This window comes from Apodemus sylvaticus, chromosome 21 (genome assembly GCF_947179515.1).
Source record: "Apodemus sylvaticus chromosome 21, mApoSyl1.1, whole genome shotgun sequence".
Lineage (NCBI taxonomy): Eukaryota > Metazoa > Chordata > Mammalia > Rodentia > Muridae > Apodemus > Apodemus sylvaticus.
Genome location: NC_067492.1, coordinates 46805455 through 46830476, shown reverse-complemented (window position 1 = coordinate 46830476; position 25022 = coordinate 46805455). Strand labels below are relative to the sequence as shown.

Genomic DNA, 25022 nt, shown 5'->3' with positions numbered 1-25022 from the left:
CAGAAGCCAGAAGAGGGCATTGGATTCCCTGGACCTGGGGTTACAGGTGATTCTGAGCTGCCCCGTGGGTGCTGGAAACTGAACCTGGGTCCTCTGCGAGGGCAGGGAACCAAACTTTGGTCTACTGCAAAAAAACGTGGGCTCTTAACTGCTTCAGGTCCTTAAACGTGTCTTTTGAAGCACCACCTCATAGCCTGCTCAGAAGGCGATCTTGGTAGAATCAAAGGTTCTGACTGGATGAGATGGCGCACACCTGTGATCCAGCACTAGGGAGGCTGCAGCAGGAGTGTCACAAGGTCTGGGCCAGCCTTGGCTACCTCTCAAGCGTCTGACACAATAAGGAAACGTCAACGATGGGGTTGTGGCTGTGAGTGCATTAACTCTTCTGCAGTAACGAACAGATGCCAAAGACACAGGCAAAGGAAACAAGAGTGGTCTGGGCAGGAGGCGCACTCCTTGCTGTTCAGTGTTTGGAAGGCAGAACCAGGTGAGTCTCTGTGAGTTCCAGGCCAGCCATGGTGAGATCCTGTCTCAAAAAGCTAAACCTAAAAAAAGTCTAACCCAACATAGGGATGCAGCCCCTAGCCTGAAGTAGAACAGGCTAGCTCCTAGGGGCTGGAGGCCTCAGAAAGCCCAGCTCCTCTGGTGTGGGCAGGAAGTGTTTCTCATATCCAGAGAAAAGGGGGGCAGAGGCTTCCGGGGACTCCGTCACAGGCCGTAGCTCCATCTCCTCTACCTCCAAGATGGGTCCATCCTTGGGTGGCTGAGGCAGTCTCACCTCCTGGGGAGATAGAAGCTTGAAACTCAGTGGTCCTCCCCTCCCACTCGACCCAGCATCCTACAGTTGGAGGGTGGTGCTCCCACGGGTGCCATTTTCTCACCTTTATGTAAGGTTGCCCAGAACTGCTGTTGGCGGGGTCAGGAACCCTCTCCCAGATCCATTGGGGAAGCAACTTGTGTCGCTGGTGTAAGCACCTGGCCGGCAGGGACCCGGTGGCAAACATATGGCTAGAATCCATGAACTTGGTGAACCCCAAGGCCACCCAGGCAAGGCCTAGCTGCTGAAGCCCACGTCTGGCAACCTTACCTGGTAGTGACCAGGTTCAGGCCACAGCCCATCATCAGCAAGCCCCACAGAGACAGAACCCAGGGCAGGACTTTCCACCTGATCCTGTTATCTGCGGGTGGGGGGAGTAGTTGGCACTAAGTAGACAGCCCTCCTGAACAAGGGGCCTGTGAATGGGAGGGGCTCCTGAGTGGGCGGGGTTGAAGGTGCGGCTATCCTGAAGAAAGAATGGACTTTTCAGTGGGCGGGGCTGAGGGTCCAGACATCATGAAGGAAAGGTGAGGGCACAGGGGTGTGCTCACAGGCAGGGCTGGGAGTGCTGCTGTTTTAGACATACATTGTTGAATACCACAACTGCATTTAGCAGAAGCAGACCTGGGCTGTGATCCCGGTTCCATCCTCGGCACTATTCTCTACCTAATCTTCTCCACCGGGAGCGTATCCACCACTGAAGCCCATGTTATGACTTCCAGGCACCCCTAGCAGGAAGTGGGCAGGCATCTATATCCCTTTCCCCAGCTTACCTGGTAGGTGAAGTGAAAGGCTGGGACCAGGTGGGCCCTGTCCTGCAACGGTGGACACCATCACCCACAGCTTGAAGGAACCCGAGTGAAGGTTGGGCAGAGGGACAGTCTGGGTTTGACTGCTCACTGAAAGACATAACCAAAGAAGTTGGGGCAAGCAGCGAAATCATGCCCCAGGGCCTTTGCACATGCTCTTTCCTCTCTGCAGCTATCCACACAGCTCTGCCCTGGTCTACTTCTGTTTCATTTTATGATTTTCAGGGGGCTGTCTCATAGGCATGCCATGACACACAGCTGAGGTCAGAGGGCACCCGTTTTCAACACCCTTTCCACCATAGGGGTCTTGTGCTTTATGGGAGGGGCTTCACTTGGTGAGCCATCCCATACCCCCGCCCCCCTCCCACTGTAAATGCTGTTGTCACTTCTGACCCTCTCATTTTAAATGGAACCCCATTTTTTTACACAGCTCTAATCACACGGCATTTTGATTGAACGTTATCTCATTTGTCTCCATCTCTGAACCTTGGGAAGTCAGCTCCTGAGCTGCCCTGAGTGTTTGCCTCGAATGCACAAGGCCCTGAGTTTGATCCCCAGCCCCGAAGGGGGGGGAAGAAAGCACAGGAAGGAAGCGGTCAAGTCCAAGTCCAGGAGCCTGTGCCTGACCTCTGGCTCCTCAGAATGTAATTTCTAGGTCAGCTTGAGACCCTGGCTCAACAAAGGAACAAAAAAATTAAAGTGTAACAAATGCACTGTGTGTGAGCAGAACTCGACCAGCTGCAGGGGAGATGCTGAAGTGGGCGGAGTCCCCAGGGCGAGTCAGTTTTCGTTACTTTGTTACTATTTACTTTGCGTGTGATGCCAGCAATAAGTAGAGGTTGGAGGGCAGCTGCGTTCTCTCCCGCCACCATGTGGGGCCCAGGGACGGAACACGGGCCCTCAGACTCCATCAGGAGTGTTAATCTGGCGAGTCATTTCACAGGTGTCAGTCGAATTTTGTAACAAGATAACTTTTATAGTTGGGAGGATAAGAAATGATTTTGTTTCTTCAGTGATGGGGATGAAACTCATTTGTTCTACTGCAGAGCCACACCCCAACCACACCACGCCCCAACCCCATACCAGGGAACTCTAGACAGGCACTCAATACTGAGGTACCATCCAATAACAGTACATACAAACAAACAAACCACCCACATTCTTTTAGATTATTTCTTATGTGTGTGGGTGTTTTGTCTGAATGTCTGCCTGGTTACCACATGCATTCCGTGCTGTGGAGGCCAGCAGACATTGTCAGTTCCTGGGGCTGGAGGTACAGATGGCCACAAGCTGCCGTGTGAATGCTGGGAACCAAAACCCGGTAAGAGCAGTCAGTGCTCTTAACTGCTGAACCTCTCTCCAGCTCCAGGAATCTGTCTCAGGGGGTTTAAGAGGAAATGAAAATCACGTGCAGTCCTATGACCCCCATTGGCAGGCAGGGAACATTCTTTGTATATTTTAGCCTTGGCTTTGCTCGACACTGGACTTTTTTTCCTTCCTTCCTTCCTTCCTTCCTTCCTTCCTTCCTTCCTTCCTTCCTTCCTTCCTTCTTTCTAGGGCTGGGATGGCCTGTGTTCCACACTCTAGTACACACTCTTAAGAATCTAATGGTTTAGCCGGGCGGTGGTGGCGCACACCTGTAATCCCAGCACTTGGGAGGCAGAGGCAGGCAGATTTCTGAGTTCGAGACCAGCCTGGTCAACAGAGTGAGTTCCAGGACAGCCAGGGCTACACAGAGAAACCCTGTCTCAAAAAAACCAAAAATCTACAAAAAACAAACAAAACACAACAAAACAAAAAACAACCAACCAAACAAAAAAAAAAAAAAAACACAAAAAAACCAAAAATACAAAAACAAACAAAAAAAAAAAAACAAAGCCATCTAAGACTCTATAATCCTCTTTATGTTTTTCAATGGTGTGAAATATGACAGGTATTCATCACTGCTGACGAGTACAGACTGGAGCCCTCATCTTTACTGTTTCTGTAAGGCCATTTTAGTGGTAGCCAAGGTTGTTCCTGTCCTCTGGGAACTTGGTGACATAAGAGTTCCCAGAAGCTGGGAATGTAGGGGCAGGGTGGACGAGGGTGGGTGGGTCTTGGGGGACAGACGGACGCTGAGGAGGCTTGGAGCTGGCTCACCGTTCGTGCAGACTGTGGGGATGCCCCTGCTCTGTATACAGAAGGTGTAGTGAGTAGCTCGGCCGCGGAGCTGACGTCTTGGGACCTCTCCCCATGCTACAACAGGTGTCCCTGCGGGGTCATCTGGGAGTCGCCAAACTGCTGGCCCAGCAAGGGGTACTGTGAAGAAACCCAGAGCGAGTGAGCGAGTGTCAGTATCTATTTCAGCTCCATGAGGCCCTTCCCCCTCCCTCAACATCTTACCTAATTCCTCTCTGAATCCCCAAACTGAGGGTGCAACAGCTAACCCCCCAGCGTACACGGCAGTCACTGTGATCCGATAGGGGACCCCTCCTTCGAACTCCCCTGGGAGGAACAGGAAGAAGGGAACAGTTAGGGCTGCTTCCTCCCCCATCCCCTGTGCAGTGCCTGTCATTTGGGCCCCTGGGGCGGCTACCCCATGGAGAGTCAAGGAGAATGGATGGGTGAACAGATAAGCAAGCTGTAAACAATATAGCTCAGGAAAGGACAAGTCCCGGTTGTGTGCAGTGACTTGTGCCTGTAGAGGCAAGGCTGAGGCTGGGCCACACAGAGAGACCCTGCCTCCAGGAACTAAACACCAGGACTGAGGATGTGGCTCAGCTGGCAGAGCGCCAGCTAGCAAGAAGCCCTGTTGGGTCCTCAAGAAAAGCACTATGTTCTCTTGACCACCGAGCCATCACTTCAGACCTTTATTTTATGTTTGACACAAGATCGTACTATATGGTCCTGGGTGGCCTTGAACTCACAGCGATATGTCTACCTCAGCCACGTGAGTGCTAACTAAAAGCACATAGTAGCACAATCCTGGAATCCCATCACATGAAGAGTAGAGGCAGGGGAATTAGAACTTCAAGGTCATCCTTAGTGAATTCGAGGCCAGCCTGGGATACCTGAGACCATCTGGAAGGAAAAAGGATAGAGTAATAGAATAATAAAATAATACTGGGGTTTCATGGTTTGTAGCACTGCACGCCTCTAACCCAGCCAGGCAAGCTGTTCTGTTTCAATGAAAATGGATCAAGGAGCTGGGGAGATTGCTCTGAGGTTGAGACAGTGGCTGCTCTTGCAAGGGACACAGGGTCAGTTCCCAGTCCCCACAGAGCAGCTTAAAACTGTCTGTAGTTCCAGTTCCAGGGGATCTAGAACCCTCTCTGTGTTCTCCATGTTACATGCTACACATGTAGCTGTGTAGGTGGGATTCCAGGTACTTGGTCTATAGAGTGAGTTCTCGGGCAGACAGAAATACATAGTGAGACCCTGTCTCAAAAATAATATAAAGAGTCAGGTATGGTGGCGCACATCTCTAATCCCAGACTTGGGATCTGAGTCTTAGCTGGTTTCTTGTGTCAGCGGGTGATCTCTCTCTGGCACAGATTTGAACTACACCACCATAGCCAGAAGGTGACCACTAAAAGTCAGCAGATGCCACACTGTTGTGTTTTCAGTCCTCCAAAACTGTGAGCCACACAAATCTCTTTATAGGTGTCTAGCCCCGGGTATTTTGTTATAGCAGCAGCACATGGGATCCCAGGTGTCTCGGGGTCTAACCTGGTAACACAGTGCTAAGGTTTGCAGCGGGGAGGCGGGTCCAGTTGAGCTTGTCCAGGCTGTCACCATCTTGAGCCCAGTCTACCACGTACTCCCACGGCTTTCCAGTCCCTTGTTTCCAGGTCACCGTTATCCCTGGGCTCCTGTCAGCACTGCTGACTCCCACATCATGGGGGGCAGATTCCAGAGCTGGAAGTGCGAGGAAACACCTTGAATGCTCATTCAGAAAAGCTCTTGTCCCCAAGGTATTGTGCAGGAGAACTCCATGTTGTTTTACCCAAGCACACCAAAGACAGGTTGGTGGGAGGCGCCCAGCTGGTGCTGTTGCCAGGAGAGACCACAGCCCACTCCATCCGTGCGGGGATGGGGGACTTGCAGCACGGGACCTCTTCTTGAGTGGTAGTAATATCTCCAACCCCAAACCAGACTGTGTAAGTCGCCTGCACACAGGGTCCTGGGTCCTGAAGGGGAGGAGAAGCTGTGGTTAGCAAACCCCCATTTTGTTGAGTGTCCACTATTTATGATGGCAAGGGACCAGTACAGCTGGGCAGCCCGGCAGCATGCTGTGGATGTAGACACTGAGTCCCAGAGAAGATTACCGGCTTTATAATGCAGGGCTGGGAAGGGAAAGGAGACACCGCAGTGGGTGTGAAGTGTAAGGGGGAACCTGGTGTGCTAGCCCATAGCTATAATCTCAGAACTTAGCAGGCAGAGGCAGGACAAGTTGACACAAATTTGAGCCCAGCCTCGGCTATCTGTAACCCTGTCTTAAGGAACAAAAGTAGATCTATAGCAAGCAAGATACCAGCTTTACATAAAGATAGCTTTGATATTGCACCTATTGGCCATGCCCTGCTCTGCTGTCTATAATCCTGGTTTGAATAATGGTTCTAGGAACCTGGTCCTGGCACTCAAAGTTGCTGGCTTGAATTTTTTTTTTTTTAAGTACTTATATCTAGGGCTGGGGAGAGGGCTCAGTTGGTAATGTGTTTGCTGTGCAAGCAAGCGTAAGGATCTGAGTTCAATCCCCGGCACTTGTTTTAAATGCCAGACACAGTGGCATACTTCGAACGTCAGTGCTGTAGCAGTGGAGACAGTTGGATCCCTGCAAGTCGCCAGCCGGCAAGCCCACCTTGGTTAGAAAGCTACATAAAAAGTAAGAAAGCAGGCCTCAGAAAACACGGTGGTCAGAGCCTGAGGAAAGGCAGAATCCACTGGCTTCTTCACACACCTAAACACATATGAACATGCACATACACAAATATTGATCTTTCTTAATTATGTGTGTGTGTGTGTGTGTGTGTGCACTCATGCACATTACTTCAGTATCCAAGAAGCCAGAGGGTTCCCTGGAACTGGAGTTACAAGGAGTTGAAATTTGCCTGATGTGGGTGCTTGGATCAAACTCGTGCTCTCTTCATGTAAACTCTCCTAACCACAGAGCACACATACACACACACACACACACACACACACACACACGCACACACATGCACACACATTCACACTTGTGGAGGTCAGAGGACAACTTTTCAGTAGCGGGTTTTCTTTTTCTACCTTGTTTAAAGTGGGAGATCTCTCCTCCTTCCAGCCATTGTGCTGTCAGGCCAGCGGGCCTAAAAGCTGGGTGATTCTCTCCTCCCTCTCCCCTACTGGAGCAGTGCTAAGATGTACATCACAGCACGCAGATGACGGTGATGATGACTTTAAGATTCATTAGCCAGGCGTGGTGACACGCACCTTTAATCCCAACAGATGGATCACCGAGTTCAAGGCCACTTTGGTCTACAGACTGAGTTCCAAGACAGCCAGGGCTATACTGAGAAACCCTGTCTCAAAACAAACAACCCTGCTTCAAAAAAAAAGATTTGTGCGTATAGTTTTGCATATAGGAGTGTTTTGCCTGCATGTGTGTGTGCACACCCTCACAGACCAGAAGAAGGCGCTGGGTCCCGTGGAGCTGAGCTGTGGGCTCTCTGGGTCAGCTTCCAGCAGCCAGTGCTGAGCCATCTCTCCAGATCCACATCAGCTTTCCACATGGTTCCTGAGATTGGATTCTTTCATTCAATCTTCAATTCACTCCCTTGTCCCTTGACCTCCACGAGCAGGCGCACGCGCGCGCGCGCGCGCACACACACACAGAAGATCTCTCGTACAGAAGGCTGGCCTCAAATTTTATATATAGGCAAGGTTGGCCTTGAACTGTTGGCCCCTGGTCCCCTGGGTTCTAGTCCCCAGTGGGATTCCAGCCGCACCGTGTCACATCTGACTCGTGCAGTGCTGTGGCTAGAATCCATGACCTCGGACAGTCTAGGGAAGCTCTACTTCTGGGCTCGGCTCCAGCAGGATCTAAGAGCTTTGGAGCATTGATTCCGGGCTCCTTCCCTGCTGCATACCTCCGGCTCCCTCCCCTGTGGCTTGTGAGCTTCCTCCCCAGTGGAGACGTACAAGGATGAGGATGTATAACAACTTAAGTGATTCCAGAAAACTCCAGCAGGCCACAATATTTAACACCTTCAATACCACCACCTAGGAGACAGAGGCGGGTGGATCTCTGTGAGTTAGAAAGTATGAATGTAGCCAGGCAGTGGTGGCACATGCCTTTAATCCCAGCACTTGGGAGGCAGAGGCAGGTGGATTTCTGAGTTTGAGGCCAGCCTCGTCTGCAGAGTGAGTTCCAGGACAGCCAGGGCTACATAGAGAAACCCTGTCTCGAAAAACCAAAACCAAACTAAACCAAACCAAAAAAACAAAAAACCCAAAGAAAGTACAAATGTACACACACATGCATTTACACACATATACATACACTTATGCTTTTGCATGCATGTGTGTATCCATACATTCACACGTAGGCATCCACACACATCTGCATGTACATGCACGATAAACACATGTGGAACTAAATGAATGACATTTAATTGTGTAGTTCGCGTCATGGTATGTTCTATTCCTTGTAGAGTTCAGCCATGCTCAGCTATATTTTTTTCAGTGTCTCAGACATTCTTACTAAGTATTCTGTCACCGAGCCCCCCTCCCCCCCTTTAAAACTTTTTGTTTTACAGACTAAGTTGTTGTCCTGACCTCAACTCACTCTGGCTGGTCTTGAGCATGTGATCTTCCTGCCTCGATCTCTTGAGCAGTTGGGATCACAGGTGTGGGGCACCTTGAATCAGGCAGACTAGGATACCCTTTTCTACTACTCGTTTGACTAGGATATCCTCTTCTACTACCCGTTTGAGGGCATCCGGGAGCTTCTAGTACATGTGTTACATCTTGCCAAGCTGCACTGAGATCATGTCCTGAATCTAGACCTTCATATCTTCTGTCTCTTGCCTGGGACACACCTCAGCTCTCCCACAGGCAGGTGACAATGGCGGAGACCCCCACCATCTCCCAGCTTGCACAAGTAGCGCATCAAGACTAGAGTTCTGCAATCCAAGAAAAAACCTCCAGGGGGCAGCAGAGGAAGCTATTGCTGCTGGGGCGTTCCCAGGCCCTGCAAAGAATTTCCTTTGGGGATGTGGCTCACCTTCCAGACAAGCAGGGCTGCTCGTTTGCCAGATGTTTCGCAGACGGTCCCCGATACCCATACATCTTCTGGAGCTGATGAAGGTGAGGAAAGACAGGTGCAGTTAGAGAAGAAGGCTGCCTGGCCTGTGGGGGCTGAGACCCAGAAGTGTGACAAATGGAGCTGTCCTCACCTAAGAACGGAGTCTGGAAGGACAGGTCCGGACTCCACTCACCCCATGGATACCCGTTCTCCACCTGGCAGCGGCCTGACACCTGGTAGCTGGTGCCAGGTTCCAGGTTCTGCATCTCAACAGGAGTCAGCATGTCTGTCTTCAGGTGTGGCTCCAGCTGGGGGAACAGATGGGTTCACCCTCTGTTGAGAAGACTTTTTTCTTCTTTATCCAATGCTGTGGCCCTGGGTCTGACACAGGCTAGGCAAGACATCTATCACTGAATTACATGAAGTCCTTGGTGTGTGTGTGTGTGTGTGTGTGTGCATGCGCGCGTGCGTATGTGTGTGTACAGATGTTGATATTAAGTGTCTTCCTCTGCTGCTCAACATAAGTTTTATTTATTAGCATATCTAAGCTGTCTTCAGACACACCAGAAGAAGCCAGAAGCGGGCGTCAGATCTCTTTACAGATGGTTGTGAGCCACCACGTGGTTGCTGGGATTTGAACTCAGGACATTCAGAAGAGCAGTCAGTGCTCTTAACCACTGAGCCATCTCTCCAGCCCCTCAATATATTTTTAAACTTTATGCAGGGCGGTGGTAGTGCATGCCTTTAATCCCAGCACTTGGGAGGCAGAGGCAGGTGGATTTCTGAGTTCGAGGCCAGCCTGGTCTACAGAGTGAGTTCCAGGACAGCCAGGGCTACACAGAGAAACCCTGTCTCGAAAAAACCAAATCCAAAAAACCCCTTTATTTATTATTGTGTATTGTTGTGTATGTTATAGACATGGGGGGGGGGGAAACAGAGGACACGTATACAGTAAGTTCTCTCCTGTTACCTTTGTGTGAGTCCCAGAAGTAGAACTCAGGTCATGCTTGTGGGGACCACAGCTTTTCCCCACTAAGTCATTTCCCTCTTCCTCCTCTTTCTTTTCTGAGCCAAGTGCCTCGCTGACTCTGGAGCTCCCTAATTTGTTAGATGGGATGGTGGGTCAGTTCTGAGATCTGCCTGTCTGCCTCTGCTGAGGCTGCTTGGTGCCACGGTGCCCCTCTCTTTCACTGGGTGCTGGGACCACGCTTGTGTGTCAGGTACTGTTTACTGAGTTATCTCCCAGCCCCTGCCTGCACGTTGGTTGTTTTATCTATTTCTTTTTGAGACAAAATTTTAACTGATTAAGAAATCCATGCAGGGGCTGGTGAGATGGCTCAGCAGGTAAGTGTACCGACTGCTCCCTCAAAGGTCCTGAGTTCAAATCCCAGCAACCACATGGTGGCTCACAACCATCCATAATGAGATCTGACACAGTCTTCTGGTGTCTAAAGACAGCTACAGTGTGCTTACATATAATAATAAGTAAATCTTTGGGCCAGAGCATGCAGGGACTGAGCGAGCCGGGTTGGCTGGAGTGAGCAGGGTTGACCAGAGCAAGCAGAGGTCCTAAAGTCAATCCACAGAAGCCACATAAAAGTTCACAACCATCTGTACAGCTACAATTTACTCATATACATAAAATAAATAAGTAAAAATCTTAAAAAAAAAAAAGAAAGAAAGAAAAGAAACTCATGCAGGCAGGTGTGGGGCTGCACACCTTTCATCCCAACATGGCTGGCAGAGTCAGGTGGTTCTCTGTGAGTTTCAGGCTTGCCAGGATCACACAGTGCCCATCCCCCAAAGCTGCTCGGGCAGAATCTAGGGGTGGCAATGAGACACTGCTGTCCTGGCGCTCAGGAAATCGAAGTTGGAGGATTATGGCTTTGAGGCCAGCCTGGCTACATAGCTATCTCAAAAACTAGGAAACAAATGAACAAAATTGCCTGTGAGACCTTCTATGTGGAACTTGGGGTAACTCCATGACAGGTACCAAATGAGGCTGTGCTCTGTGGGATTTGGGGTGCTGTCCCATCCACTGGAAAGAGGGTAGGAAGGAAGCCCTGGCACTCACCAGGGTCCACTTGTCAGTCCGGCATTCCTTGTACTGAAACTGACAGATGAGAACTTTATGTGGTGGCCACGCGGGCGGTGCCCACTGCACAGTGGCCTCCAGGGTTTCTTCCTCAGAAATGTCCACATGAGAGAAGATCTGGGGGGTGTCTGGCTTCACTGCAGATGGGAGGCCAGAGTGTGCTGAGCTAGGAGGGCCTTCAGCCACCTTCCCCCTCCCTCTTTCCCCTTTCCCCCTTCTCCCCTCCCCTCACCGCCTCCCCCCTTCTCCCTTCCCCTTCCCCCCCCTCTTTCCTCCTCCTTCCCTTCCCCTCCCCCTTTCCTCCTCCTTCCTTTCCCCTCCCCCTTCTCCCCTCCCTCTCCCCCCACCCTCCCCTCCTCTACCCTTCCCCCCTCCTCCCTCTCCCCTCCCCACGCTTCATTACTTTGGGTCTCCAGGTTCACAAAGACAGGGGACCAGAGAGGTTTTCCCTCTTGTGTCCCCCAGATGAGGAGTTTGTCAGCTGTGGTGAGCTGTTTCCGGGGAATGGTCACCCAGCTCTGTCCGGAAGGCACCTTCACTGCCTGGGTTCTATTGGGATGGCTATGAGGAGAGATTGGGAAGAGATGTTTGCTGGCTCAGCCTAGGCCGCAGGCTAAGCTTCTATCCCTGCACCGCCTTCACGCCTCACCCAGCTCTGCTGGGGTCTAAATCGCGGCTCTCATGTCAACAGTGTGGCCTGAGTGACTTAACCTCCCTGTTCTTTTGTTTGTTTGTTTTGTTTTGTTTTTCGAGACAGGGTTTCTCTGTGTAGCCCTGGCTGTCCTGGAACTCACTCTGTAGACCAGGCTGGCCTCGAACTCAGAAATCCGCCTGCCTCTGCCTCCCAGGTGCTGGGATTAAAGGCATGCGCCACCACCTTCCTGGCTTCTTCTTCTTCTTCACAATGTATGCAGTATGTGAACCTTGTGCAAGAAGTCAACAGTGGACCGGGCGACTGCCAGCTCACACCTGTCCTCCCGGCACATGAGACGGAAGCAGGAAGCAGATTGTTAGAGGCCAGTTCACACGGTAAGCCACTGTCTCAGAAAGCATGCTGTCCTCCATGGCTCCTCCCAAAGTGCTTTTTGTTTTTCCTTTACTTAGTGCAATTGACATGGACCCAAACACACTTTCCTCTGGACCCTGCACCCCGAACCCCACTAGGACCAGCTTTCGCTGTTATGATTACAAGCACTAGGCTGCCTTTTTTTATCTTTTATTTTTATTTTTTTGGTGAGATAGAGTTTCTCATAGCCCAGGCTGATCTCAAACCGGTTGTGAAGCTGAGGTCGGCTTTGAACTCCTGATCTTCTTGTCCCCATCTCTTCCCAAGTGCTGTGCTTACAGGTGTGTGTCACCATGCCAGTTTAGACTGGTTCATACTAAACTGCTCAGAAAAGTCAAGTTATCTGCCCAGTGTCGTACAACAATATAAACCTGCTTTCGAGTGCTCAGCGGTTTTTCTTTGCCTTGGGCCTACCGCGTTGATGGGCAGAATCAACCCTGGGAGGCATGTGTCCACATTACTGTGGGGGTGGCGCCTTAGAGAGGGAAAGTGACTGCACCAGAGTCACTGCTGGCTTGAGGGTCTTGAGAGTGTGGAAGAAATTCCCCGCAGCTAGACTGAGGGGCGGGCAGTGATCCTCCTAACTAAATTCGCTTAAAATCTAAGTGGTCATTTTCCGTGCCTCAGTTTCCCCTAGACCACTCCAAGGTATACTCACTATTTCTGACTCTGGTGATACAGCACAGGTGGAGTCTCCAGGTCGCCCAGAGGTTCCCAAGAGCAGTTCAGGATTCCTAAGGGGCCGACGCTGTAGCACTGCAGTGGGCCTGGACTGCCTGCAGGGGCGCAGAGAGCCAGGGAGGACCGTGGTCAAGTTCCCGGGGCCTGAACTTGCCAGCCCTGTGGATGCGGCCATCCTCCGGTACCGCGGTCCTGCAGTACCGGGGCGCAGGGCCTGGCACGTGCTGGGACGGCGCAGAGTGAGTCCCCGGGTCCCTTTCCGTCCTGCTACATCCTGTTGTCGCCCAGTTCCCGATGCCCTACAACTGTGACCCGGAGCCAGTCAGCTACTCATGAAGCTGCTCACCGTGGGGCCGCGTCCCGAGCAGCAGCGGTAGCAGCGACAGCAGAAGCTCCAACGGCTTGAGGCGTGCAACCCGGAGCCGGCTCATGGCTCGCAGGGACAAGTATGTCGCTGGGCCTGGGGCTTACAGCCCGCGGGAAGGAAGCCACCCCGCCCCTGGCGGGAAGTCCCCAAATCCGCCCACCCCCAGCAATAATACGCACGCGTGCAAATGCTCAGAACTGAACCTTTATTTTGTGTGGTGGGGAAGTTTGAGTACTGGGGAGCTGACGCCCTCAGTCCTGGGGTCTGCAACAGACTGCTCTGGTTTGGGGACTGAAGGGAGAGGAACAGGGGGCAGGTCGGCCAGAGACAGTGGCGGCAGTTAAGGCGGGAGAGAGGGCGGGGGCGGAGGGGGGGCTTGGTGTAGCCAATTTGGGTAGATGGGCATCTTGTTGCTGCCCGGCTGCTGGGGATGAGGATGGAGCGGGGAAGAACTCAGCCATGCCATCAAACCAAGTTTCTGTTTGGCTGGATAAAGGAGTGGCCGGCAGCAAGGTGGGGAAAGGTTGGCACGAAGTGTGTGCGTCTCGGGAGAGGGTCTGTAAGGCGACCGTGGACCCCTCGGTGCCTTGCCTGTAGGAATGCTCATGAACATCACACAGCTGTCAGCGGGTTGCTGGCACCGCCCGTTTCCCCAGCGCTCAGCCCTGATCCTAGCACAGGCTGCTAATTTGGCTCTTGCTACAGCCCCACTCGCAGCAGCTGCTGGAAAGACCGGCCAGCACGTCCCTGCTGCCCCGAACCACTCCAGGAGACCCTTGCCAGCTGGATCGACCACCATAGAAAGCCTGGGGGGATTTGGTCAGGGCCAGCCACTCGCTGGAGCCCACGGTTTCATCCAGTTCGCTGGCCAGGTGGTCTGTGTTGGTTTCTCCGTCAGTGAAGAAGTCCCCTGCAGAAGCGAAGAGGAAGAGTCAGGGCTCAGCCCACTTACATCTCTGGTTGGGGAGGAGCCAGGTTGCCGGTCTGAATTTGATGTCATCCGCCCCCCCCCCCACCTCCACCCCCACTCCCAGGTTCAAATGCTGACTCTGTTGTCAGTTTCAGTGCGAAGCTGGACTTTCCTGTCAAGGTCCAGGCCAGTCTTTTTTTTTTTTTTTTTTAAATATTTATTTATTTATTATATGTAAGTACACTGTAGCTGTCTTCAGACACCGGAATAGGGTGTCAGATCTCTTTACGGATGGTTGTGAGCCACCATGTGGATGCTGGGATTTGAACTCATGACCTTTGGAAGAACAGTCGGTGCTCTTACCCGCTGAGCCATCTCTCCAGCCCCCAGGCCAGTCTTTATTTAATGTGGATGGGGTAGATGAAAGTCTGCACTTGGGAGCCAGGCTCTGTAAATCAGAATTGTAACTGAGACTACTTCCGGCTCTCTCCTACGCTCAGTTTTCTTTTCCACAAAGCCGGGAGGAGGAGATGATAATAACTCCTACTTTTTTATTTTTTGTTTTTTGGTTTTGTCAGGAGCGGGAGACTGGATGCCAGCAAAAGCACAGTGCTATGGGACACAGGAGGAGCAGTCAGGTGAACACTAATCGTTTACTGACCTTCTTGTTTGCTTACCACATCCACGCCTGGCTTCTCGGTGACAGCTACTGTCTGCTGCTATTGCCACCCACTATCTAAGTGCGACCCCGGCTCCTCGGCAGGCGCAAGTGAGGACACAGCCATTGTCCACGGAGCTGCTGTTTTAAGGCGGGGCACACGCCTACCTGCACATGCACCTGTCATCCATCTGTCCATCCATCATTCACCCACACATCTCTCTTTCATCATCACCATCACCCTCCCCACCATTTTTGTTTTTGCACTTTTTTTTTGCATGACCATCCTGCCTCAGCTTCCCAGAGTGTTGGGATTCTAGTCACGTGCCACCAAGCCTAGTATGCCATCATTTGCCTTGCCTCTAAGAAGCTGCGCTCTCCTGATTGGCCTCCCGCTGCTCCAGCCACACTAAACAGTCTGCCCTGTTAAAGACTTCTGCAAGGTCTCACCCGCTGTGTCTTCCAGGAATTGTCTCTACAGGAGCTCGAGAGGCCAGAGGTGGCAAAATCAGGCCCGGTCGCTGCCAGCATCCCTCTCAGCTGACTGGGATAAAAAAATCTGCTGTGCCCTCACCCACAGCCAGGCACCTCAGGGGCAGCAGCACCCCTGGGTGGTGTCATGCAGCACACAGCCAGGACTCAGGAAAGGGTGGTCTGCCGGCTTTCTGATTTCCACACCCCTGCCTCTAACCCCGATATGCCTGGCTTCCAACTACCTCAGCTCCACAAAACTGTGCCATCCAGGTCCTGGGGACGTTTAAAGGCCAGGCAGAAATGTTTCCACTGCACGTGGCTAGGCAGGGTCTCTATTTCTCTACACCCTCTTTTTTTTATTTTTAAAGACTGAGTCTTACCCTGTAGCCCAGGCTTCCTTTAAATGTGACTTTTTTCTGTCACCACCTCCTAAGAGTTTGGAAGTTCAGTATGCCTGGCCCATGCAGCCTCTGTTTTGGCTTTGTGCCCACCAGGACACCTGTTCCAGGTTGATTGCCTCCCCTTGTCACCTCACTCACCCAGAGAGTCGTGGGCCAAGATGTCTGCTCGGCGCCATCGCGAGCCCCCGCAAGTGAAGATGACAGCGCGGATGAACTCCCGACCGCAGAGCTTCACCCCGTAGGGCGCTGGCCTTGCCTCGGCCTGCAGCCCCAGAGCCCCCAGGAGAGCCCAGGAAGCCAGCAGCAGCAGCCCGCACGTTGCCATGATCAGCTGAGATGCCTGCGGCCCAAGTGGCTCTGTCTGCACCACCTCCGCTCCCCTATTTATGCAGGCTGGCGCCAGCCCCTCCCGCTGACCTGGGTTATCTCTCGCGCAGAGGGGAGACAGTTGGCGACCTGGCCTTTACCATCTCTTTACCAAGAGATAACCTTTCACGCAGACAGGGCGACGCGTGGCTCAGTTCCCTGTCACCTTCCACACCCCAGCAAGTCTCCTGCTTCAGTCTCCTGCTAAGTTCTGGGATTACAGGAGGAAGCCACCTTTCTTCTTAGAATCTCCCAGCTCTCCTCAAACTCTCCACTGCAGCTGGAGAGATGGCACAGTAGATTAAAAGCTCTCTGCTCTTCCAGATGGCCTGAGTTTGGTGCCCACTACCCAGAGCAGGCAAGTCACAATTGCCCGTAAGTCCAGCTCCAGGGGACTCGACATCCCCGTCTGGAGCCTGCATGCACAGGCACATGCACATGTGCACGAATACAGACATAATAACAATAAAAGCCCATTTTTACAATAAATAAATGTATTTGTTTATTTTACATCCTAATCACAGTTCCCCCTCCCTCCTCTCCTCCTTGTCTTTACCCCCACCTCCCCTGCCCATCCACTCCGCCTCCATTTCTCCTCAGAAAAGGGGAGGCCTCCAGTGGATGCTATCCAGCCCAGGTATATCAAGTTGCAGCAAAACTAGGCGCATCCTCTCCTATTGAGGCTGGAAGAGGCAGCCCAGTAGGAGTAAAGGGTCTCAAAAGCAGGCAAAATGTCAGAGTCAGCCCCTGTTCCCGTTGTAGGAGTCCCACAGAAAGACCAGGCTATGCATCTGTAACACGTGCAGAGGGCCTAGGTCTGCCCGGGGAGGCTCCCTGCGTGGTGGTTCAGTCTCTGCGCTTGTCTGCAGCGGTTGATTTCAAACTTTCTTGCTTGTTTGTTTGCTTGCTTGTTTGTTTTGTTTTTTGCCTGCCTGTGTAGTCCTGGAATCACTCTGTAGATCAGGCTGGCCCTCAAACTCCTCCACCTCTCCGGTGGGTGCTGAGAATCTAACCCAAGTCCTCTGGAAGACCAGCCAGTGCCCTTAACGCTGAGCCACCTCTCCAGCTGTCAGATTCTTGAGACATTGACCGTTTTCACATGGCGCTCCCAGGCCACATGAAAAAGCAAAGCCCACGAACGCAAGTATGGTCATTGAAAAGAATGTGTCTGTGTTCATAATCATGTGTGTGCTGTGGGGGTGGGGCCTGCACAGGTGCAATGTCCACGTGTGTGTGTGTGCTGTGGGTGAGTGTGACGGCTATGCAGAGGACACATGAGTAGTGTGGGGACTGGGGTAGCACAGGTGTGCACAGAGGTCAGAGGACATGGACATCCTGCACTCTAATGCTCTACCTTGTTCTCTTAGCAAACCTGGAGCTAGGCCGACAGCCGGCAAACGTATGGATTGGTCTGGTTGCCTCCAACCTCCACAGCAATGGGGCCACGCGCGGCTTTTTAATGTGGGCTCTAGGAATTTGAACTCAGGTCCTCCTGGGTTTACAGCAAACACTCTTACCCCCTGTCCAGTGTCCTCTGTCCTCTATGGGTGAAGAGTGTGTATAAATAGGTTGCCGGTTCACACCGGGAGGACTGCGGGTGTCCTCTCCGAGTCCCTTCTGGCCACCATCTTCCCTCCACCACAGATAGCTGGCCCCTTCACTTTCTCATCACTTCTCTGATTTCCACTGATACAGACTTCTAGTGTTCTGAAGCCCTGGAGATGAACCCAGGACCTCAGGCACATTGGAAATGGAGTGGCGCTGAGCGGCAGCACAGTCTGCAGACGTGGGCTTGTGAGCAGCTGGCCTAGTTTGCTGGATTGTCGTTTAATAGTGGTTTACATTTTTTAATGATCCATTTTTATTTTGTGTGCATTGGTGTTTGGCCTGTGTGTATGTCTGCCTGAGGTACGGACTCTCTCGGAATGGAGTTACAGACAGTCATGAGCTGCCACACAGGGTGCTGAGCTTGGAGTCTCGGGAGGAGCAACCAGCGTTAACCTCTGAGCCATCCCGCCGGGCCTAATATGAATTTTTAAAATCATTAGCTTTCTTAATGTGTTCTTGTGTTAGTCCTGTGGCATGAGTGTGAGGTCAGAGAACATGTTTCTTTTTGTTTTTGTTCTTGTTTTTGTTTTTTCAAGACAGGGTTTCTCTGTGTAGGCCTGGCTGTCCTGGAACTCACTCTGTAGACCAGGCTGGCCTCGAACTCAGAAATCTGCCTGCCTCTGCCTCCCAGAGTGCTGGGATTAAAGGCGTGTGACACCACGCCCGGCCAGAGAACATCTTTCAAGACTTGGGACTCAGTTCTCCCCTTCCATTGTGGGGGTCTTGCAATCAAACTCGAGGCTTCAGGCAGCAAACACCATTACCTGCCAGCGTATGCAGGCATCTGTGCATATATGTTAATCTCAGGGTCTCATGTGTCTCTCAGATCCACTATGCATCTGAGGCTGACCTTGAACTTCTGATAATCATTCTTTCACCTAGGCATGCTCCATCGCAGCCTTTTATCACCACCACCATCACCACCACCACCACCATCATCATCATCTCTACATTCATTTATTAAGTTTGTGTTCATGTGGGGATCAGAGAACAACTTGCAGGATTCAATTCTCTCCTTTTATTAAGTGGGTCAAACTCAGGGTTTTTGAGTTGGCAGTCAACACCCTTACCCGGTGAGCTAGCTCTCTGGCCCTCCCACTCACAAGTAGTGGCGAGGATCCAACTCATGCTTCAAACAAGCCAGACAGATACTCTGTTGATGAGCCACGCCCTAGTCCCTGAAGAGAATTCTTAACAGTGGTCAGTGTGGACTGAGAGTGTAACTCAGTGCTTATCTTGACTGGCCAGGTGGAATCTAGGACTACAGGGAAAGTTTTGTGACATTTTCTTCTTAATCGGAAAACTAAGAACAAGGTTGCTAGGGAGATGATTCGTTGGTAAAGTGCTCGTGTGCAGGCATGAGGACCCGAGTTCCACCCTGGCAGCCTCTTAAGAGCCAGGTTTAGTCGTATTGCCTGACCCCTAGCAATGGGGCAGTGGGGCAGGGAGGGGTGAGGGAGGGACCAGCAGAATCCTGGGGCTCACACGCCAGCTGGATGGATGCCGTCCAGTTCAGTGAGCGATCCCATTCTCAAAGTGTAAGATCGAGGTAGCCGCGTATACACACACACCACACGTGCACATACTCGTGAACCAAAGGAGATGGTAATACGATTTAAACACACACACACACACACACACACACACACACACACAGTGGTCACCGCCTAATTCCAGCACCCAGGAAAGCCGAGACAGAAGGATTACCACAAGTTCCAATATCAGCCTAGGCTCTGTAGTAAGTTCCCAGCCAGCCTGGGCTACAGAGTGAGACTCTGCACCAGAAAACAAAAGGGAACCAAGACTTTGCTGGTGGGCAAACCTGGGTTTGCATCTCAGCTCTGCCTGTTTTCCTGCGTGAATGTAAGGGAGTCACTTGACCTCTCTGTGTCCCCGATTTCTCATCTCCATAACAGGGAGGCTTGGAGGAGCACATCACTGTCACCTGCTCTGTGGCCGGCTGTGCACCTTTGCCCTCTCGCCAGCGAGGTCTCATGGCTTATGTCGCTCTGGTGGGTGTCTCAGGAGTCACACTGTACTATCTGAAAGGGCTGATGAATAATCCTCTAGCTGCCCCTTTGCCCGCCCAGCTCTCCGGTGCAACCTTCTGCCATTTTCTTCTGTCACATCCTGATGTCTGGTCAGGAGGCTGTTGACAGACAGGAGCAGGTCCCTTGGGGCCTGACTGGCTGGCTGACCCATCCAGGAGTCTCTTTTGGGCCTTACACAGAATCTGAAATCTGAGCCCACCCAGCTGAGATAAACTCCTGGCTGTTGCATGCCCGATTGCAGCTTCTCTGAGTTCATTGAAACAACGATGCTGGCAATGCACGTGTATGCTCCAGGGGCAGTGGAGGCTTGAGGTGGGGCAGTGCTACGAGGTGCTCAGCTCCAGACCTAGCATCCAGGAAGACATGCGCCCAGTCCTGGTGCCTGGGGCCAGGGGTGAGATCTTATTTGGGAATAGACACTTTGAGGATGTGATAAGGACCTTGAAGGGAGATCATGCTTTGTTTTCTTGGTGAGTCCCAAGTCTAGTGACAGTGCCTTAATTAGAGGCTGAGAGGGGAGTCAGGCTACAATGCCTGTAGCCTCAACTATTGGGATATCAGAAGATCGGGGCGGGGGGGGGGGGGCGAGGTCATCCTCAGCTACACAGTGAGTTTCAGGCCAGCCTGGACTACATGAGACTTTTGTCTCAAAACTCCATGACAAAAGGGCTGTGAAGATGGTCGGTAAAGCCCTTGCCTTGCAAGCGCGAAGCCCCAAGTCTCATCCCACGGTCGGATAGAAACAGTGGTGCTCACCTGTGATCCCAGCACTGAGGAAGCAGAGACTCGAGAACCCACTGGCTCACAAGAAAGCCAGGCTATGAGTCCAGTTAGAGTCCCGTCCCACCCCCCAAAAAAGGAGGGTTGGAGTGAGTGGGTAAAGTGGTTGTCACACAAACATGAGCATCTGAATTTGGGTTTTTAGGACGTCTGTAAAAGCTGGGAGTGGAAGTGTGATTGTAAGCCCAGCAATCTCACAGCAAGTTGGAGGGTAGAGACGGGAAGAGCCCTGGGATCTTGAGAAGCTAGCCTGCAAATGGGGAGTAAGAAATCTGCCTCAAAGAACAGGAAAGGGACAACCGCACCCAAGCCTGGTTTCCCACAGCTGAGGGTGCACAGAGACATGCAGTCACACAGACATATGGATATACACATGCACATACATACACAGACATGCAGTCAAACACACACATATAGACACGCAGTCACACAGACATATGGATATATACACACATACATACACAAACATGCAGTCACACAGACATGCAGTCACACAGACATGCAATCACACAGACATATGGATATACACATGCACATACATACACAGACATGCAGTCAAACACACACATACAGACACGCAGTCACACAGACTTATGGATATATATATACACACATACATACACAGACATGCAGTCACACAGACATATGGATATACACATGTACATACATACACAGACATGCAGTCAAACACACACATACAGACACGCAGTCACACAGACTTATGGATATATACACACATACATACACAGACATGCAGTCACACAGACATGCAGTCACAGACATGACTATACATACTCAGACAAACACAGACAGACACACAGGTACACATACAAGGCACACAGATACACATAGACATATGACACACAAACATAGACACACCCTGAGATACATACAGACATACAGATACACACACACACATACAGAGATGCCCATAGACATCTTGACATAGACACATAGACACATAGACACCCAGAAACACAGAAACAAATAGCTATACACACCCTGACCAGACACACACACAGACAGACACAGAAACATAGACACACAGAGACACAGATTCACAGACAGATACATACCATACACAGACATAGAAACATGCACACACACACACACATACACAATTAAGGAATAAATCTTTTTGCAAGAACATTATTACAGTACAAATGGCCATGGTGACCGTTGGGTGGCAGAGTGGCAGCCTGGGGCGAGACAGTTCTGGCATCTGTGCAGAACCAGGGGGAGCACCTGGAGCCGTACCAATGTGTCTCTGAATTTGCACCCTTCATTCCTTGTCATTGTTCAGGGCTGCAGAGTATTTTGGCGTGGAGGACACTGGTTGAGGCCCAGTCCCAGGGAGAGATGAGTCCATCCATTTTCCACTCATAAAGTGTCCCTGGAACCACGTCACACCACCCGGAGCAACACCACTTTATGCGAACGCAGCATGTCTGAGCCTGAGTTTCCCCGGGGCTTCCTGGCACTCTTTATTGGGATGCTGCTAGATCTCCCCTTTCAGGGCTAAGTCAACACACACTGGCACAATGGGTTGAAACTGTTTGCTTATCTGCGGGGAGCACAGCAAGCGCTGACTCTTGGCCAGCACACCTCCCAAAGGCCCTGAGGAGAAAGCTGCCACGGCCAGGCATTGCAGCCCCACTCACGCCCTAACATTTTTTGTTCTGTTCTTGCAATGTACTCCAACGTGGTGTAGAACTCATGATCTTCCTGCCTACCCTCCAATTGTTCTGGGTTATGTGTGCATGCCCTATGCGTGCGATTTTGTTCGTGCTTTATTTTTCTATGTACGGGTGTGTCTGCCTGTATGTATTTTGGATGTAAGTTAGCTTTTGGCCACTTCTCTGGTTGTGAGTTAGCTCTTTACAGCGGAGGCCACTTCTCTGGCCCTTGCCTGTGTGTGCACCATGTGTGTGCAGTACCTGAAGAGGCCAGATGATGCATTAGGTTCCCTGGAAGTTACAGATGTCCCGTTAGTTGCCACGTGGGTCTGGGAGCCAAACCCAGGTCCTCTGCCACAGCAGCAAGTGCTCTTAGCCACTGAGCCATTTCTTCAACTCCATAAATATTGGAGATATGGTGTCACTATGTATCCCTGGCTGGTCCTTAAATTCAGAGTTTTGCCTACTTCCCTCTCCTAGGTACTGGGGTTAAAGGCATGATTCACTAATGCAGAGCCTCTAAAGACTTTTTTTCTAAAGACGTATTTATTTTATATATATACTGTTCTTGTCTTCAGATACACACCAGAAGAGGGCATTGGATCCCTATTACAAATGGTTGTGAGCCACCATGTGGTTCCTGGGAATTGAACTCAGGACTTCTTAACTGCTAAGCCATCTCTCCAGCCCTAAGATTTTTTTTTTTTAAGAAAAAGACTTTATTTTCAATTCTGCATATGTGTGTGTCTGTGTGAGTTTGTACAAGTGAGTACAGGTGCCCTTGGAAACTGAAAGGTTAGATTCCCAGCAGCTGGCGTTCTGGGTGGTTGTGACTCGCCTGCTGTGGGTGCTGAGAGTGAACCCTTCACTCCTCTCTTTATTCATTTTGTGATAGAGTCTCACCCAGTACCTCACAGCAGCCTCGAGGTGCGCTACCGCAGCCTCCACCTGGCTCCATTTCCCTTCATTTCTTTGTTGTGTTGGGGGTGGAGACTAGAGCCAGCGCTGAGCCAGCCTGGGGTCGGCTCTCTCTTGCTTCTGTCAGCCATGTCCAGTCAAGCCTACTGAACCACACAGCATAGCTTCAGAAGCTGCCTTTCCCTGGGACCCAAGGTTTTCTGTGGCCCAGGCTAGCCCAGAACCTCTATGTAGCTGAGGATAAGCTGGGACCTCTGGTCCTCCTGACTCAGATTCCCGTGTCCTCCTGGCTCCTCCCAGCTTTTCTGACCCGCAGACGCCCTCATCGATGCTGTCCCCATGCTTCAGGTCCCGCTGGTCTCCAGGCTGCCCCAGACTTTCTCCCCAGCACGAGGGTTAGAATCCAGAGCTTTGTTCTCAGTAGCAAATGTTCCACTGTGCCCAGCACCAGCCCAGATGCGTGGCTTTGTAGGTCCTTAAGTCTGTAGATGCAGACGTGAGTCAAGTGTTGTGTGATTAAATCCTGTCTGGATCCTTTAAGGTTCATGTTATGCTTTGGTTTTTAGAGGGAGCAGCACCAACTTGTGTCCATAGCTCCCTGCCAGACAAGCTCAGTCTTTCTGTAGCTGAAGCAGACGTCGCTGGCGCCCACAGCCATGTCAGAACCCATGCATCTTCTAGAGCCCACACATAGCTCTCCCTTTGGAGTCTGGATAGCTGCTCTAGTATTTACTTTTTAGGTTTTCAACAAAGAGTCTCCGTGTTTTAGCTCAGGCTAGCTTTAACTTTTTGATCTCTCAGCCTCAGCCTTCCAACTGCTGAAAGTTCAGGGCTCTGAACTTTCTGAGAGGTGATACTAGAGGAAGATACCAGGTGCCCTTCAACTCCTCTGACATCGGGTCTCTTGCTGAACCTGGAGCTAGGCAGTGACCCTTTGGTGTCCCTCACGGTGCTGGAGTCACGGGCCTACATATATGGATGCATTTCTGTTACGTGTGTGAGGTGTGCATGCATGCGTGGAGGCATCGTGCATGTGGATGTACATGTGTGTGCGCACGCATTTGAGGTCTCCAGGTTGACCTCAGGCGTCTTCCAGGGTTGCTCTCCCACCCCCCCACCCCACTCACTGACTCGGGAGCTCTTCGAAGCCAGCGCTCACCACTGCTGCTGGGTTTCTCGGGCAGTGTGCTCTGGCGATCTGAGTACTGGTATCCCAGGGGCCTGTCATGCCCACTGATGTTTCCATAGGCTCTGGGGACCAGAACTCTGGGCCTCATGCTTGCATAGCAAGCCCTTTACCCACCAAAGCTCAGTGTTCTGTTGGGTTTAACTCTAACTAGTCCTTTTCTTTGCAAACCCTCCTCTAATGTGTGGATAGCAGTGCAGTGCTTCCAGAAATTACCTACTTCTCTCTGGAGACAGAATCTTCCGATACTGTCCATGCCTATTCCAAACTCCTCAGGTCGGGGAATCCTTCTGCCTCAGCTCCTGGGTATCCTATGCTACAAGCACGGTGACAACCATGCCAGCCTGGATCAGTCATTAAGTTTTGTTTTGTTTAAGCATTATTTTATTATTTATTATGTCTATGAGTACACTGTAGCTGTCTTCAGACACACCAGAAGAGAGCAACAGATCCCATTATAGATGGTTGTGAGCCATCATGTGGTTGCTGGGAATTGAACTCAGGACCTCCGGAAGAGCAGTCAGTGCTCTTAATTGATGAGCCATCTCTCTGGTCTCAGTCATTAAGGTTTTATGGCCAGATCTTATACCTGGAATAGCTTATGTCTACATGCAGACACATTCAAAGTGACCAGATGCAACCCAGGCTCTCACGGGTGGCTATGCAGGGCCCTGGAGCTCTACCAGTGAGCCAAACTCATCCCCAAGCCCAATTATTGTTTTATACTGAAATCTGTGATGTTTGTTATAGGAGCCAGCCTGTATATCAGTCTTGGGCCTCATATATAAAATTGACAAAGCTGCTCTGCCATTTGTGATGAATTATCGCCTGGAAAGACTGTCTTGTTTATATTCCTATCTCTTTATAGGGTCTCACACGGCCCAGGCTGGCCTCA

The 25022-nt window shown here is 51.3% G+C and overlaps 2 protein-coding genes across 5 annotated transcripts; both read right to left on the bottom strand.

The window, feature by feature from the left end:
• Positions 1 to 435: 435 nt before the first annotated feature.
• On the bottom strand, positions 436 to 13170 carry Il27ra (interleukin 27 receptor subunit alpha). 4 transcript variants are annotated; one of them, XM_052166532.1, is made up of 14 exons: positions 13079 to 13170; positions 12710 to 12827; positions 11389 to 11546; positions 10965 to 11122; positions 9042 to 9198; positions 8870 to 8943; positions 5615 to 5798; positions 5338 to 5526; positions 4012 to 4113; positions 3769 to 3927; positions 1591 to 1716; positions 1088 to 1178; positions 882 to 1008; positions 436 to 796 (listed from the first exon to the last, which is right to left on the bottom strand). In XM_052166532.1, exons 1-14 carry the CDS (start codon positions 13161 to 13163, stop codon positions 602 to 604), a joined length of 1923 nt encoding a protein of 640 aa, XP_052022492.1. In that variant the 5' UTR covers positions 13164 to 13170; the 3' UTR covers positions 436 to 601. The 4 variants fall into 4 exon arrangements, with proteins under 4 accessions (XP_052022492.1, XP_052022493.1, XP_052022494.1 ...); XM_052166533.1 differs by having other exon boundaries at positions 436 to 781; XM_052166534.1 differs by having other exon boundaries at positions 882 to 975.
• Positions 13171 to 13295: 125 nt separating this feature from the next.
• Positions 13296 to 15906, bottom strand: Rln3 (relaxin 3). The gene is made up of 2 exons (XM_052166536.1): positions 15681 to 15906; positions 13296 to 14009 (listed from the first exon to the last, which is right to left on the bottom strand). Exons 1-2 carry the CDS (start codon positions 15865 to 15867, stop codon positions 13771 to 13773), a joined length of 426 nt encoding a protein of 141 aa, XP_052022496.1. The 5' UTR covers positions 15868 to 15906; the 3' UTR covers positions 13296 to 13770.
• Positions 15907 to 25022: the final 9116 nt, after the last annotated feature.